The following is a 12,767-nucleotide window of genomic DNA, read 5'->3' as shown; positions in this document are numbered from 1 at the left end:
TTTGGACTAAGGAGGAAAGCTCCCTCCCAATCTCATTTTGGATTTTCAGGCAATATACAATTCTTTGAAGGCTTGGCTTCTCCTGGGTTTGTCCCAGTTTATCAGATTCTAATCAGACAATATTACCTTGGTGGCTTACATCTACCATCAGGAGGAACGAGAAGCTTCCTAGCTATGAGGGAAGTATCTCAGATTCTGGAGTGGGCTGAGATCCACGTTTGTTCACTGTCAGCGATCCACATTCTGGGTGTGGACAACTGGGAAGCGGTTTTCCTCAGCAGACAATCCTTTCATCCGGCGGAATGGTCTCTCCATCCCGGGTGTTTGCTGAGATTAGCAAGAGGAGGATCTTATGAAGTCTTAATACCAAGCTACCCAGATATGGGTCGAGGTACAGGGATCCTCAGGCAGAGCTAACAGATGCATTAGCGGTGCCTTGGAGGTTCAATCTAATTTATCTTTCTGGCCGTTACCACTACTTCCTAGTGTAGTGGCTCGAATCAAGCAGGCGTCATCTTGGCCGCAAAGGATATGGTTCTCGGAAGTTACCTTGTCGCAAGGGTCTGCTGACCAAGGTTTCTTTGTTTATCAATGTCTAGATTATCTGAGGATGTCTGCGTGGAGATTGACCGCTTAGTCCTAGCCAAGAGAGGGTTTTCTGAGAGAATTATTATTTTTACTCTCATTCAAGCTCGTAAGCTGGTTGCTATCATAAGTTGTGGAGGATCTACTTATTCTGTTCTCCAGGATGAACTGGAGAAGGGCTTCTCTGCAAGTCCCCTGAGGGGACAGTTTTCTGCCCTGTCTGTGTTACTGCACAAGAGGTTCGCTGAGCCTCCAGATGTGCAGTCTTTTGTTAAGGCTCTGCTAGGATCAGACCTGTGTTTAGATCTAAGGCTCCTCTTTGGAGTTTAAATATTGTTCTTAAAGTTTTACAAAAGGCTCCGTAGAGCATATGCATGAAGTAGACAGTAAATTGTTGTCTTGGAAGGTTCCTTTTCTACTGGCTATTGCTTCTGCGCACAGAGTATCTGTGATTGCTGCCTTGCAATGCATCCCTCCTTATCTGGCTTTCCATGCTGATAAGGCTGTTCTACGAACCAAGTTAGGTTTTCATCCTAAGGTTGTGTCATTTAGCAAAATCAATCAAGAGATTGTGGTTCATTTCTTATGTCCTAATCCGTCTTCGTTGAAGGAACGTTTATAACGTAATTCTTGATGTGGTTTGTGCCTTTAAGTTCTATCTTCAGGCCACAATGGAATTTAGACGAACTTCTTTCACTGTTTGTTCTCCTTTACAGGAAGCATAGGGGTCCTTCCTTATCTTTTTGGCTGAGGAGTGTCATCCGTTTAGCATAGATTCAGCGGGACATAAGCCTCCTCTTAGGATTACGGCTCTTTCTACGAGAGCAGTGGTTTCCTCTTGGGCCTTCAAAAATGAGGCCGCTATGGATCAGATTTGTAAGGCAGCTACCTGGTCTTTCTTGCATCCTTTTTCCGAATTTTTCAAGTTTGATGTTTTTGCCTCTGCTGAATCAGCCTTCGGGAGAGAGTTTTTGCAGGCTGTGGTGCCCTCCCGTTAGCATTCCGTGTACTCTAGGCTTGGGTATAGGTTTCCCACAAGTAAGGAATGCAGCTGTGGACTCTTCCCATATTTAGAAGGAAAACATAAATTATGACTTACCAGATAATTTCTTTTCCTTCTGTATTGGAAGAGTCCACAGCTCCCGTCTGTTCTCCATTGGGCGGCCCTAAATTTAAATTCTTCTGGCACCTTTTCACCCTGATGTCTCTCCTACTGTTCCTGGTTCCCTCGGTAGAATGACTGGGTTATGTGGAAGTGGGGGAGTTATTTAAGCCTTTGGCTGGGGTGTCTTTGCCTCCTCCTGGGGGCCAGGTTCAGTATTTCCCACAAGTAAGGAATGCAGCTGTGGACTCTTCCCATACAGAAGGAAAGGAAATTATTTGGTAAGTCATAATTTATGTTTTTATATAAAAAAACTGTTTACTGTCCCTTTAAATTACAGAAAATGAGGGCATTATTAATAATGAAAGCGGACTGCAAACTTGTGTGATTTTGCATTTTTATATACAAAGAATCTATATAACAAGTTTTCTGCATAAAATGTTTATTCACTAAATTATACCTTTTTTTTTCCCCCCTTTGGATATCTAGGATTATCCTAATGGAGATGGAATCACATGATGAAGCATGGCCCTTCTTAGAGCCTGTTAACCCAAGACTTGTGCCAGGCTATAGGAAAATAATAAAGAACCCCATGGACTTCTCTACAATGAGGCAGAAGTTGCTGAATGGCAAGTAAGTTTCTTGATGTCCGTCTCACTGAAATGTGCATTTATAGTTGTAAGCATCTGATAATACAGGAAGGAAATTAAAGGGACCTAAAACCCAAAATTTTTCTTTCATGGTTAAGATAGAGCATGCAATTTTAAACAACTTTACAATTAGAATTAACTTCTATTATATAATTTGCTTTGTTCCTTTGGCATCTTTTGCGGAAAAGCATAACTAGGTAGGCTCAGGAGCAGCAGTGCACTACTGGGAGCTTTATGCTGATTGGTTGTTTGGATGCCTGTCATTGGCTTACTAAAAGTGCTTAGCTAGCTCCCAGTAGTGCATTGCTGCTCCTTCATCAAAGGACCCCAAGTGAATGAAGCACATTTAATAATAGAACTGAAAAGGAGAGTTGTTTAAAGGTTTACCTGCAGCTCAACAAAGGACAAAAAGGATTCTTGTGGAGAAAAATATTCTCATGCATCTTGACCGTTTGTGTTTCTTTCTCAGTTTCAGGGATCTTTTCCAAGAGCATTATACAAAATAAATATATTTCTTTATATTGTTAATGTATCCAAAAAGATCTTCTATTGTACCTCTGAGTATCTAATACATGGACCTTTCCCCAGATTTCTGTTCATGAATAATTATTTCTCTTTACAAATATGTCCTTACTGGGTCTGTGCTAAACCTGAAATTAAGCTAAAAGGGATAGGGGTATTATTAGGAGGGGGAGATGCTCAATAGTGCCCCAAAGTATATACCCACTATTTTCAAATAGATTTAATTACTATCCTAAATATAAATCTGTTTTTCTCAAAATATTCAATGCGTTTGTGAAGGAAATCTTAAAAGGACACTGAACCCATTTTTTTTCTTTCATGATTCCGATAGAGCATGCAATTTTAAGCAACTTTCTAATTTACTCCTATTATCAATTTTTCTTCGTTCTCTTGCTATCTTTATTTGAAAAAAGGCATTTAAGTTTGTTTTCTCCAACATTGGTGTGTCCGGTCCACGGTTTCATCCTTACTTGTGGGATATTCTCCTCCCCTACAGGGAATGGCAAGGAGAGCACACAGCAAGAGCTGTCCATATAGCTCCCCCTCTGGCTCCGCCCCCAGTCATTCTCCTTGCCGCTCTGAACAAGTAGCATCTCCACGGGGATGGTGAGGAGTTTGTGGTGTTAGTTGTAGTTTTTTATTTCTTCTATCAAGAGTTTATTTTGAAATAGTACTGGTATGTACTATTTACTCTGAAACAGAAAGAGATGAAGAGTTCTGTTTAAAAGAGGAGTATGATTTTAGCAGCAGTAACTAAAATCAGTTGCTGTTCCCACGCAGGACTGTTGAGCTGAGAGAACTTCAGTTGGGGGGAACAGTTTACAGACTTTTCTGCTCAAGGTATGACTAGCCATTTTTCTAACAAGACTGTGTAATGCTGGAAGGCTGTCATTTTCCCTCATGGGGATCGGTAAGCCATTTTCTTAGACTCAGAAAGAATAAAGGGCTTATTATGGGCTATTAACTGGTGGACACTCTTAAGGGCTAAATCGATTGTTTATTTAAGTTGTTTTTTAAAGTTTGAAGTAGTTTTCACACTTTTATTGTTTGGGGAACGTTTTTATCGCCAGGCACTAGTTAAGACACCTTCCCAGTCAGGAAGGGCCTTTCACTGTAGTAGGCAGAGCCTCATTTTCGCGCCATTATTGCGCAGTTTCTTTTGAGTGCAGTGCATGCAGCTGCATGTGTGAGGGTCTGGTATCCACTGAAAACGTTCCTAGAAGGCTTGAATTGGTATCGTATACCCCCCTGGGATAGGTGAAGTCGCAACAAAGGCTGTGGCTGGGACTGTAGTGGGGTTAAAATTGCAAACGGCTCCGGTTTCCACATTTTAAGGGTTAACAGCTTGAGAATTGGGGTGCAATACTTTGAATGCATTAAGACACTGTGGTGAATTTGGTAAAGATTGGATAATTCCTTCATAGTTTTTCACATATTCAGTAATAAAGTGTGCCCTGTTTAACATTTAAAGAGACAGTAACGGTTTTGTTTTAAAACGGTTTTTGTGCTTTATTAACCAGTTTAAGCCTGTTTAACATGTCTGTACCTTCAGATAGATCATGTTCTGTATGTATGGAAGCCAATGTGGTTCCCCCTTCAAATATATGTGATAATTGTGCCATGGCGTCCAAACACAGTAAGGACAGTACTGTCACAAATAGTAAGGTTGCCCAGGATGATTCCTCAGATGAAGGAAGTAGGGATAGTATTACATCTTCTCCTTCTGTGTCTATACCAGTTATGCCCGCGCAGGCGACCCCTAGTACTTCTAGCGCGCCAATGCTTGTTACTATGCAACAATTGACGGCAGTAATGGATAACTCCATAGCTAATATTTTATCCAAAATGCCAGCATTTCAGAGAAAGCGCGATTGCTCAGTTTTAAACACTGTAGAGCAGGAGGGCGCTGATGATAATTTTTCTGTCATACCCTCACACCAGTCTGAAGTGGCAGTGAGGGAGGGTTTGTCAGATGGAGAAATTTCTGATACAGGAAGAATTTCTCAGCAGGCAGAACCTGATGTTGTGACATTTAAATTTAAATTAGAGCATCTCCGCGCATTACTTAAGGAGGTGCTATCTACTCTGGATGATTGTGACAATCTGGTCATCCCAGAAAAATTGTGCAAGATGGACAAGTTCCTAGAGGTCCCGGTGCACCCTGATGCCTTTCCGATACCTAAAAGGGTGGCGGACATAGTGAATAAGGAGTGGGAGAAGCCAGGCATACCTTTTGTCCCTCCTCCTATATTTAAGAAATTGTTCCCTATGGTCGACCACAGGAAGGAAACATGGCAAACAGTCCCTAAGGTCGAGGGGGCTGTTTCTACACTAGCCAAACGCACGACCATTCCCATTGAGGACAATTGTGCTTTCAAAGATCCTATGGATAAAAAATTGGAGGGTTTGCTTAAAAAGATTTTTGTACAGCAAGGTTACCTCCTTCAACCTATTTCATGCATTATTCCTGTCACTACAGCGGCGTGGTTCTGGTTCGAGGAACTGGAAAAGTCGCTCAGTAGGGAGACTCCGTATGAGGAGGTCATGGACAGAATTCACGCACTTAAGTTAACTAATTCCTTTATTTTAGACGCCGCTTTGCAGTTAGCGAGATTAGCGGTGAAAAATTCAGGGTTTGCAATTGTGGCGCGCAGAGCGCTCTGGCTAAAGTCTTGGTCGGCGGATGTATCTTCCAAGACAAAATTGCTTAATATCCCTTTCAAAGGTAAGACCCTTTTTGGGCCAGAATTGAAAGAAATTATTTCAGACATCACTGGGGGAAAGGGCCATACCCTCCCACAAGATAGGCCTTTCAAGGCTAAGAATAAGTCCAATTTTCGTTCCTTTCGCAATTTCAGGAACGGACCGGCTTCCAACTCTGCAGCCTCTAGACAAGAGGGTAACGCTTCCCAGACTAAACCAGCTTGGAAACAGGCCAAGAAGCCTGCTGCTGCTACCAAAACAGCATGAAGGGGTAGCCCCCGATCCGGGACCGGATCTAGTAGGGGGCAGACTCTCTCTCTTTGCTCAGGCTTGGGCAAGAGATGTTCAGGATCCCTGGGCACTAGAAATAGTCTCTCAGGGTTATCTTCTAGAATTCAAGGAACTACCCCCAAGGGGAAGGTTCCACATGTCTAACTTATCTTCAAACCAAATAAAGAGACAGGCATTCTTACATTGTGTAGAAGACCTGTTAAAGATGGGAGTGATACACCCAGTTCCAACTGTGGAACAAGGTCAGGGGTTTTACTCAAATCTGTTTGTAGTTCCCAAAAAAGAGGGAACTTTCAGACCAATTCTGGATTTAAAAATTCTAAACAAATTTCTCAGAGTTCCATCGTTCAAAATGGAAACCATTCGAACAATTTTACCTACAATCCAGGAGGGTCAATATATGACTACCGTGGATTTAAAGGATGCGTATCTACATATTCCTATCCACAAAGATCATCATCAGTTCCTAAGGTTCGCCTTTCTGGACAAACATTATCAGTTCGTGGCTCTCCCATTCGGACTAGCCACTGCTCCCAGAATTTTCACAAAAGTGCTCGGGTCCCTTCTAGCGGTTCTAAGACCAAGGGGCATTGCAGTGGCACCTTATCTGGACGACATTCTAATTCAAGCGTCGTCTCTTTCCAAGGCAAAGGCTCATACAGACATTGTTCTAGCCTTTCTCAGATCTCACGGGTGGAAGGTGAACGTAGAAAAGAGTTCCCTGTCTCCGTCGACAAGAGTTCCCTTTTTGGGAACAATAATAGATTCTTTAGAAATGAAGATCTTCTTGACAGAGGTCAGAAAGTCAAAGCTTCTAAACGCTTGTCAAGTTCTTCTCTCTATTCTGCAGCCTTCCATAGCTCAGTGCATGGTAGTAGTAGGGTTGATGGTTGCAGCAATGGACATAGTTCCTTTTGCTCGAATTCATCTAAGACCATTACAACTGTGCATGCTGAAGCAGTGGAATGGGGACTATACAGACTTGTCTCCAAAGATTCTAACAGACCAGAGTGGGTCATTGTCACGACCGACGCCAGTCTATTAGGCTGGGGCGCGGTCTGGGATTCCCTGAAAGCTCAGGGTTTATGGTCTCGGGAAGAGTCTCTTCTCCCGATCAACATCCTGGAACTGAGAGCGATATTCAATGCTCTCCGGGCTTGGCCTCAACTAGCGAAGGCCGGATTCATAAGATTCCAGTCAGACAACATGACGACTGTAGCTTACATCAACCATCAGGGGGAAACAAGGAGTTCCTTGGCGATGAGAGAGGTATCCAAAATCATCAGTTGGGCGGAGGATCACTCCTGCCACCTATCTGCAATCCACATCCCAGGAGTAGACAACTGGGAGGCGGATTATCTGAATCGCCAGACTTTCCATCCGGGGGAGTGGGAACTCCACCCGGAGGTGTTTACCCAGTTGACTCAATTATGGGGCATTCCAGATATGGATCTGATGGCGTCCCATCAGAACTTCAAGGTTCCCTGCTACGGGTCCAGATCCAGGGATCCCAAGGCGATTTTAGTGGATGCATTAGTGGCGCCTTGGTCGTTCAACCTAGCTTATGCGTTTCCACCGTTCCCTCTCCTTCCCAGGCTTGTAGCCAGGATCAAACAGGAGAAGGCCTCAGTGATTCTGATAGCTCCTGCGTGGCCGTGCAGGACTTGGTATGCAGACCTGGTGAATATGTCATCGGCTCCACCATGGAAGCTACCTTTGAGACAGGATCTTCTAGTACAAGGTCCATTCGAACATCCAAATCTAGTTTCTCTGCAGCTGACTGCTTGGAAATTGAACGCTTGATTTTATCCAAGCGTGGGTTTTCAGATTCAGTGATAGATACTCTGGTCCAAGCCAGAAAACCTGTGACTAGAAAGATTTACCATAAAATATGGAAAAGATATATCTGTTGGTGTGAATCCAAGGGATTCTCCTGGAGTAAGATTAAAATTCCTAAGATCCTCTCCTTTCTCCAAGAAGGTTTGGATAAGGGATTGTCAGCGAGTTCTCTAAAAGGACAGATTTCTGCTTTATCTGTCTTGTTACACAAACGACTGGCAGCTGTGCTTTTGTACAGGCTTTGGTCAGAATCAAGCCTTTTTACAAACCCTTGACTCCTCCTTGGAGTCTAAATTTAGTTCTTTCAGTTCTTCAAGGGGTTCCGTTTGAACCCTTACTTTCCATAGATATCAAGTTACTATCTTGGAAAGTTCTGTTTTTGGTTGCTATTTCTTCTGCAAGAAAAGTTTCGGAATTATCTGCTTTGCAGTGTCATACACCCTATCTGGTGTTCCATTCAGATAAGGTCGTTTTGCGTACTAAGCCTGGTTTTCTTCCGAAGGTTGTTTCCAACAGGAATATTAACCAGGAAATAGTTGTTCCTTCTCTGTGTCCGAATCCAGTTTCAAAGAAGGAACGTTTGTTACACAATTTAGATGTAGTTCGTGCTTTAAAGTTCTATTTAGAAGCAACTAAGGATTTTAGACAAACCTCATCTTTGTTTGTCGTTTACTCTGGTAAGAGGAGAGGACAAAAAGCTACGGCTACCTCTCTTTCTTTCTGGCTGAAAAGCATTATCCGATTGGCTTATGAGACTGCTGGACAGCAGCCTCCTGAACGAGTCACAGCTCACTCCACTAGAGCTGTGGCTTCCACCTGGGCTTTCAAGATCGAGGCTTCTGTTGATCAGATATGTAAGGCAGCGACTTGGCTTTCTCTGCACACTTTTGCCAAATTTTACAAATTCGATACTTTTGCTTCTTCGGAGGCTGTTTTTGGGAGAAAGGTTTTGCAAGCCGTGGTGCCTTCCGTTTAGGTAACCTGATTTGCTCCCTCCCTTCATCCGTGTCCTAAAGCTTTGGTATTGGTTCCCACAAGTAAGGATGAAACCGTGGACCGGACACACCAATGTTGGAGAAAACAGAATTTATGCTTACCTGATAAATTACTTTCTCCAACGGTGTGTCCGGTCCACGGCCCGCCCTGGTTTTTTAATCAGGTTTGAAAAATTTCTCTTTTTCTTTATACACTACAGTCACCACGGCACCCTATAGTTTCTCCTTTTTCTCCTAACCGTCGGTCGAATGACTGGGGGGCGGAGCCAGAGGGGGAGCTATATGGACAGCTCTTGCTGTGTGCTCTCCTTGCCATTCCCTGTAGGGGAGGAGAATATCCCACAAGTAAGGATGAAACCGTGGACCGGACACACCGTTGGAGAAAGTAATTTATCAGGTAAGCATAAATTCTGGGTTTTTTTTGTTTTGTTGTTGTTGTTGTTTTTTGGTTCAGTACTCTGGACAGCACTTTTTTATTGGTATATGAATTTATACACCAATCAGCAAGAACACCCCAGGTTGTTCACCAAAAATAGGCTGGCATCTAAACTTACATTATTGCTTTTCAAATAAAGATACCAAGAGAATGAAGAAAAAAATGATAATAGGAGTAAATTAGAAAGTTGCTCAAAATATCATGCTCTTTCTGAATCACGAAAGAAAAAAAAATTGGGTTCAGTGTCCCTTTAACCCCTTAACGACCAAGGACGTACGCCATACGTCCTCAAAAAAAATACAGTTAATGACCGAGGACGTATGGCGTACGTCCTTGGTCTGGAAAGCAGCTGGAAGCGATCCTGATCGCTTCCAGCTGCTTTCCAGTTATTGCAGTGATGCCTCGATATCGAGGCATCCTGCAATAACCCCCCTTGGCCATCCGATGCAGAGACAGCCACTCTGTGGCCCTCTCTGCCCCTCTCTGCACCGGACATCGATGGCCGATATCGTTGGTGGGTGGGAGCTTACGTGGGAGGCGGGTGGGCGAACATCGATGGGCCATATGACGTAGAGGGGGGCAGGATCACCGGGGACGCGCACAGAGGCGCGCACGTGCACGAGGGGGAGGGCGCGTGCACGTGGTGGATGCGGGTGGGAACGGCTACACTACAGAAAAAAAGGGAAAATAAAAGTTGAGTAAAATGAAAAAAAATTACAAAATCGAAGTGATCTGGGAGGTGGAGGGGGTTGTTCTTTGTGGGGGAAGCTACACTACAGATAAAAAAAATTAAAAAAAATAGAAAAACATTTTTTTGCAGAAACTGGGTACTGGCAGACAGCTGCCAGTACCCAAGATGGCTCCCAGTAAGGTAGAGGGGGAGGGTTAGAGAGCTGTTTGGGGGGATCAGGGAGGTTGGGGGCTAAGGGGGGAATCCTACGCATCAGCATATGTAAATATGCTAAAAAAATATATATTTTTTAAAAATACCTTTTATTTTAGTACTGGCAGACTTTGTCAGTACTTAAGATGGCGGGGACAATTGTGGGGTGGAGGAGGGAAGAGCACTGTTTGGGAGGGATCAGGGGGTGTGATGTGTCAGGTGGGAGGCAGATCTCTACACTAAAGCTAAAATTAACCCTGCAAGCTCCCTACAAGCTACCTAATTAACCCCTTCACTGCTAGACATAATACACGTGTGATGCGCAGAGGCATTTCATGGCATTCTAATTACCAAAAAGCAACGCCAAAGCCATATATGTCTATTTCTGAACAAAGGGGATCCCAGTGAAGCATTTACAACCATTTGTGCCATATTTGCACAAGCTGTTTGTAAATAATTTCAGTGAGAAACCTAAAATTGTGAAAAAGTGAACGATTTTTTTTTTATTTGATCGCATTTGGCGGTGAAATGGTAGCATGGCATATACCAAGATGGGCCTAGATCAATTCTTGGGGTTGTCTACTACACTAAACTAAAGCTAAAATTAACCCTAGAAGCTCCCTACATGCTCCCCTCCACTGCTGGGCATAATACACGTGTGGTGCGCAGTGGCATTTTGCGGCCTTCTAATTACCATAAAAAAATGCCAAAGCCATATATGTCTGCTATTTATGAACAAAGGGTATCCCAGAGAATCATTTACAACCATTTGTGCCACAATTGCACAAGTTGTTTGCAAATAAATTCAGTGAGAAACCTAAAGTTTGGGAAAAAAATTGTGAAAAAGTGAACAATTTTTTTTATTTGATCGCATTTGGCGTTGAAATAGTGGCATGAAATATACCAAAATGGGCCTAGATCAATACTTTGGGATGTCTTCGAAAAAAAAATATATACATGTCAATGGATATTCAGGGATTCCTGAAAGATATCAGTGTTCCAATGTAACTAGCGCTAATTTTGAAAAAAAAGTGGTTTGGGAATAGCAAAGTGCTACTTGTATTTATGGCCCTATAACTTGCAAAGAACATGTAAACATTGGGTATTTCTAAACTCAGGACAAAATTTAGAAACTATTTAGCATGGGTGTTTTTTGGTGGTTGTAGATGTGTAACAGATTTTGGGGGTCAAAGTTAGAAAAAGTGTGTTTTTTCCATTTTTTCCTCATTTTATAAAAAAAATTATAGTAAATTATAAGATATGATGAAAATAATGATATCTTGAGAAAGTCCATTTAATGGCGAGAAAAACAGTATATAATATGTGTGGGTACAGTAAATGAGTAAGAGGAAAATTACAGCTAAACACAAACACCGCAAAAATGTAAAAATAGCCTTGGTCCCAAACGGACAGAAAATGGAAAAGTGCTGTGGTCATTAAGGGGTTAAGGTATCCCTGAAATTTGATTTCCTATGTATTTATATATGTAGCAAAATAAAGCACAGTTGTTATATATTGCATAAGAATATATATATATATATAGACCTTCAAAATAACAAATGGGCTTATGAAAGCTGGTGGCCACTATTGACCAAAAAAAAGATAACATAGAAGGTATAGGGGAATATGAAAGGGATAGAATCTCCATGAGCAGTATTAAATAAGTAATTTATTATGAACCATAAGCAGGCTCCAGTGTTTAAAGTATATGGAGAGTTAAGGTCATCAGATGTCTTCTAATAAAGAATGAACCTCAGTCTATCATAACCCTGGGTATAAAATAAGGTAGTTGCTCTGTCATATTAATTGCACTGTACAAACATGGCATCTAGCTAAGTCTAGGAATGTAGAATTAAGTGCAATGTCTAAAAAAAACACACAAAAAAACCATCTCAATAGGGTAAAATGAGTTAGAAATAGCACTAGCTCCTGCCTTATGATCTGTCGGACGAATACTATAAAATACCAAACATAAAACCTATAGTATTAGCATAGAGAGTTTCTTTAGATTAAAAGGGATGGAATATAGAGTTGAGTCTGCAGTATAAATATCGGGGAAAAATAAGACTTGCAATTGTTGAACAGACTGAGAAATAAGATAGAGACCTTCTTGCATTATAAATCATCTCTCTACTGGCAAGCTAACCATGATTAAGTGCTCAGCCTGCAAAAGGCTTTGAAACTAGTAGAATTTATGAATGTAATCAACATTATATAAATGAAGAATAGCCTATATTGAGTACCTTGGCATATATTCTCAGTCTGGTCACATTTACAAGGAAATAAAACGTATGTAAATCTAAGCATCACTTTAAGATTAGTAAATGTAAAATATTTTTTGTGCTATCAGTAAAAACACAAGAGCTAGATGACTAATAGGCAGGGATTAGCACTTTGAGAGATCTGTCTTCTAGGAAAAGTTTTAAACAGCGATTCAACACATAAGAGATAACTAAATCCCCCTTGCCTTAAAATGAACATATCCTATACTATAACATAAAGCAAATATAGCAGCTTAAAATGCTCAAGTACACAATTAGCCAAGTAGTTACACATCCTAGAAAATATATAAAACTGGAATTGTGTAAAAAGACACTTAGTAATCCTCAAAAAGAAATATGAGGAACTTAAGTGCATGATGGAATGTACTACACAATTACCCCACTCTGGTTTCTAGTAGAGACCAGTAGTTCCCTAATATGTCCAGCATAAACACGCCAGGGTCCCATTTTAATTGCAGTAAGTCTGTGTAATATAGAAC

At 41.7% G+C, this 12,767-nt stretch overlaps 1 protein-coding gene across 1 annotated transcript in view; it reads left to right on the top strand.

Annotated features, from left to right (window-relative positions):
- BAZ2A (bromodomain adjacent to zinc finger domain 2A) overlaps positions 1-12,767 on the top strand; it is a 218,841-nt gene that overhangs the window by 184,784 nt on the left and 21,290 nt on the right. The window contains exon 29 of the mRNA XM_053705512.1: positions 2,177-2,320. Within this exon, the coding sequence (XP_053561487.1) occupies positions 2,177-2,320 (144 nt within the window). The remainder of the gene's footprint in view (positions 1-2,176; positions 2,321-12,767) is intronic.

The sequence above is a fragment of the Bombina bombina genome, chromosome 3 (genome assembly GCF_027579735.1).
Source record: "Bombina bombina isolate aBomBom1 chromosome 3, aBomBom1.pri, whole genome shotgun sequence".
Lineage (NCBI taxonomy): Eukaryota > Metazoa > Chordata > Amphibia > Anura > Bombinatoridae > Bombina > Bombina bombina.
The sequence above is the reverse complement of the archived record's forward strand: the minus strand, read 5'-3'. Positions and strand labels throughout refer to the sequence as shown.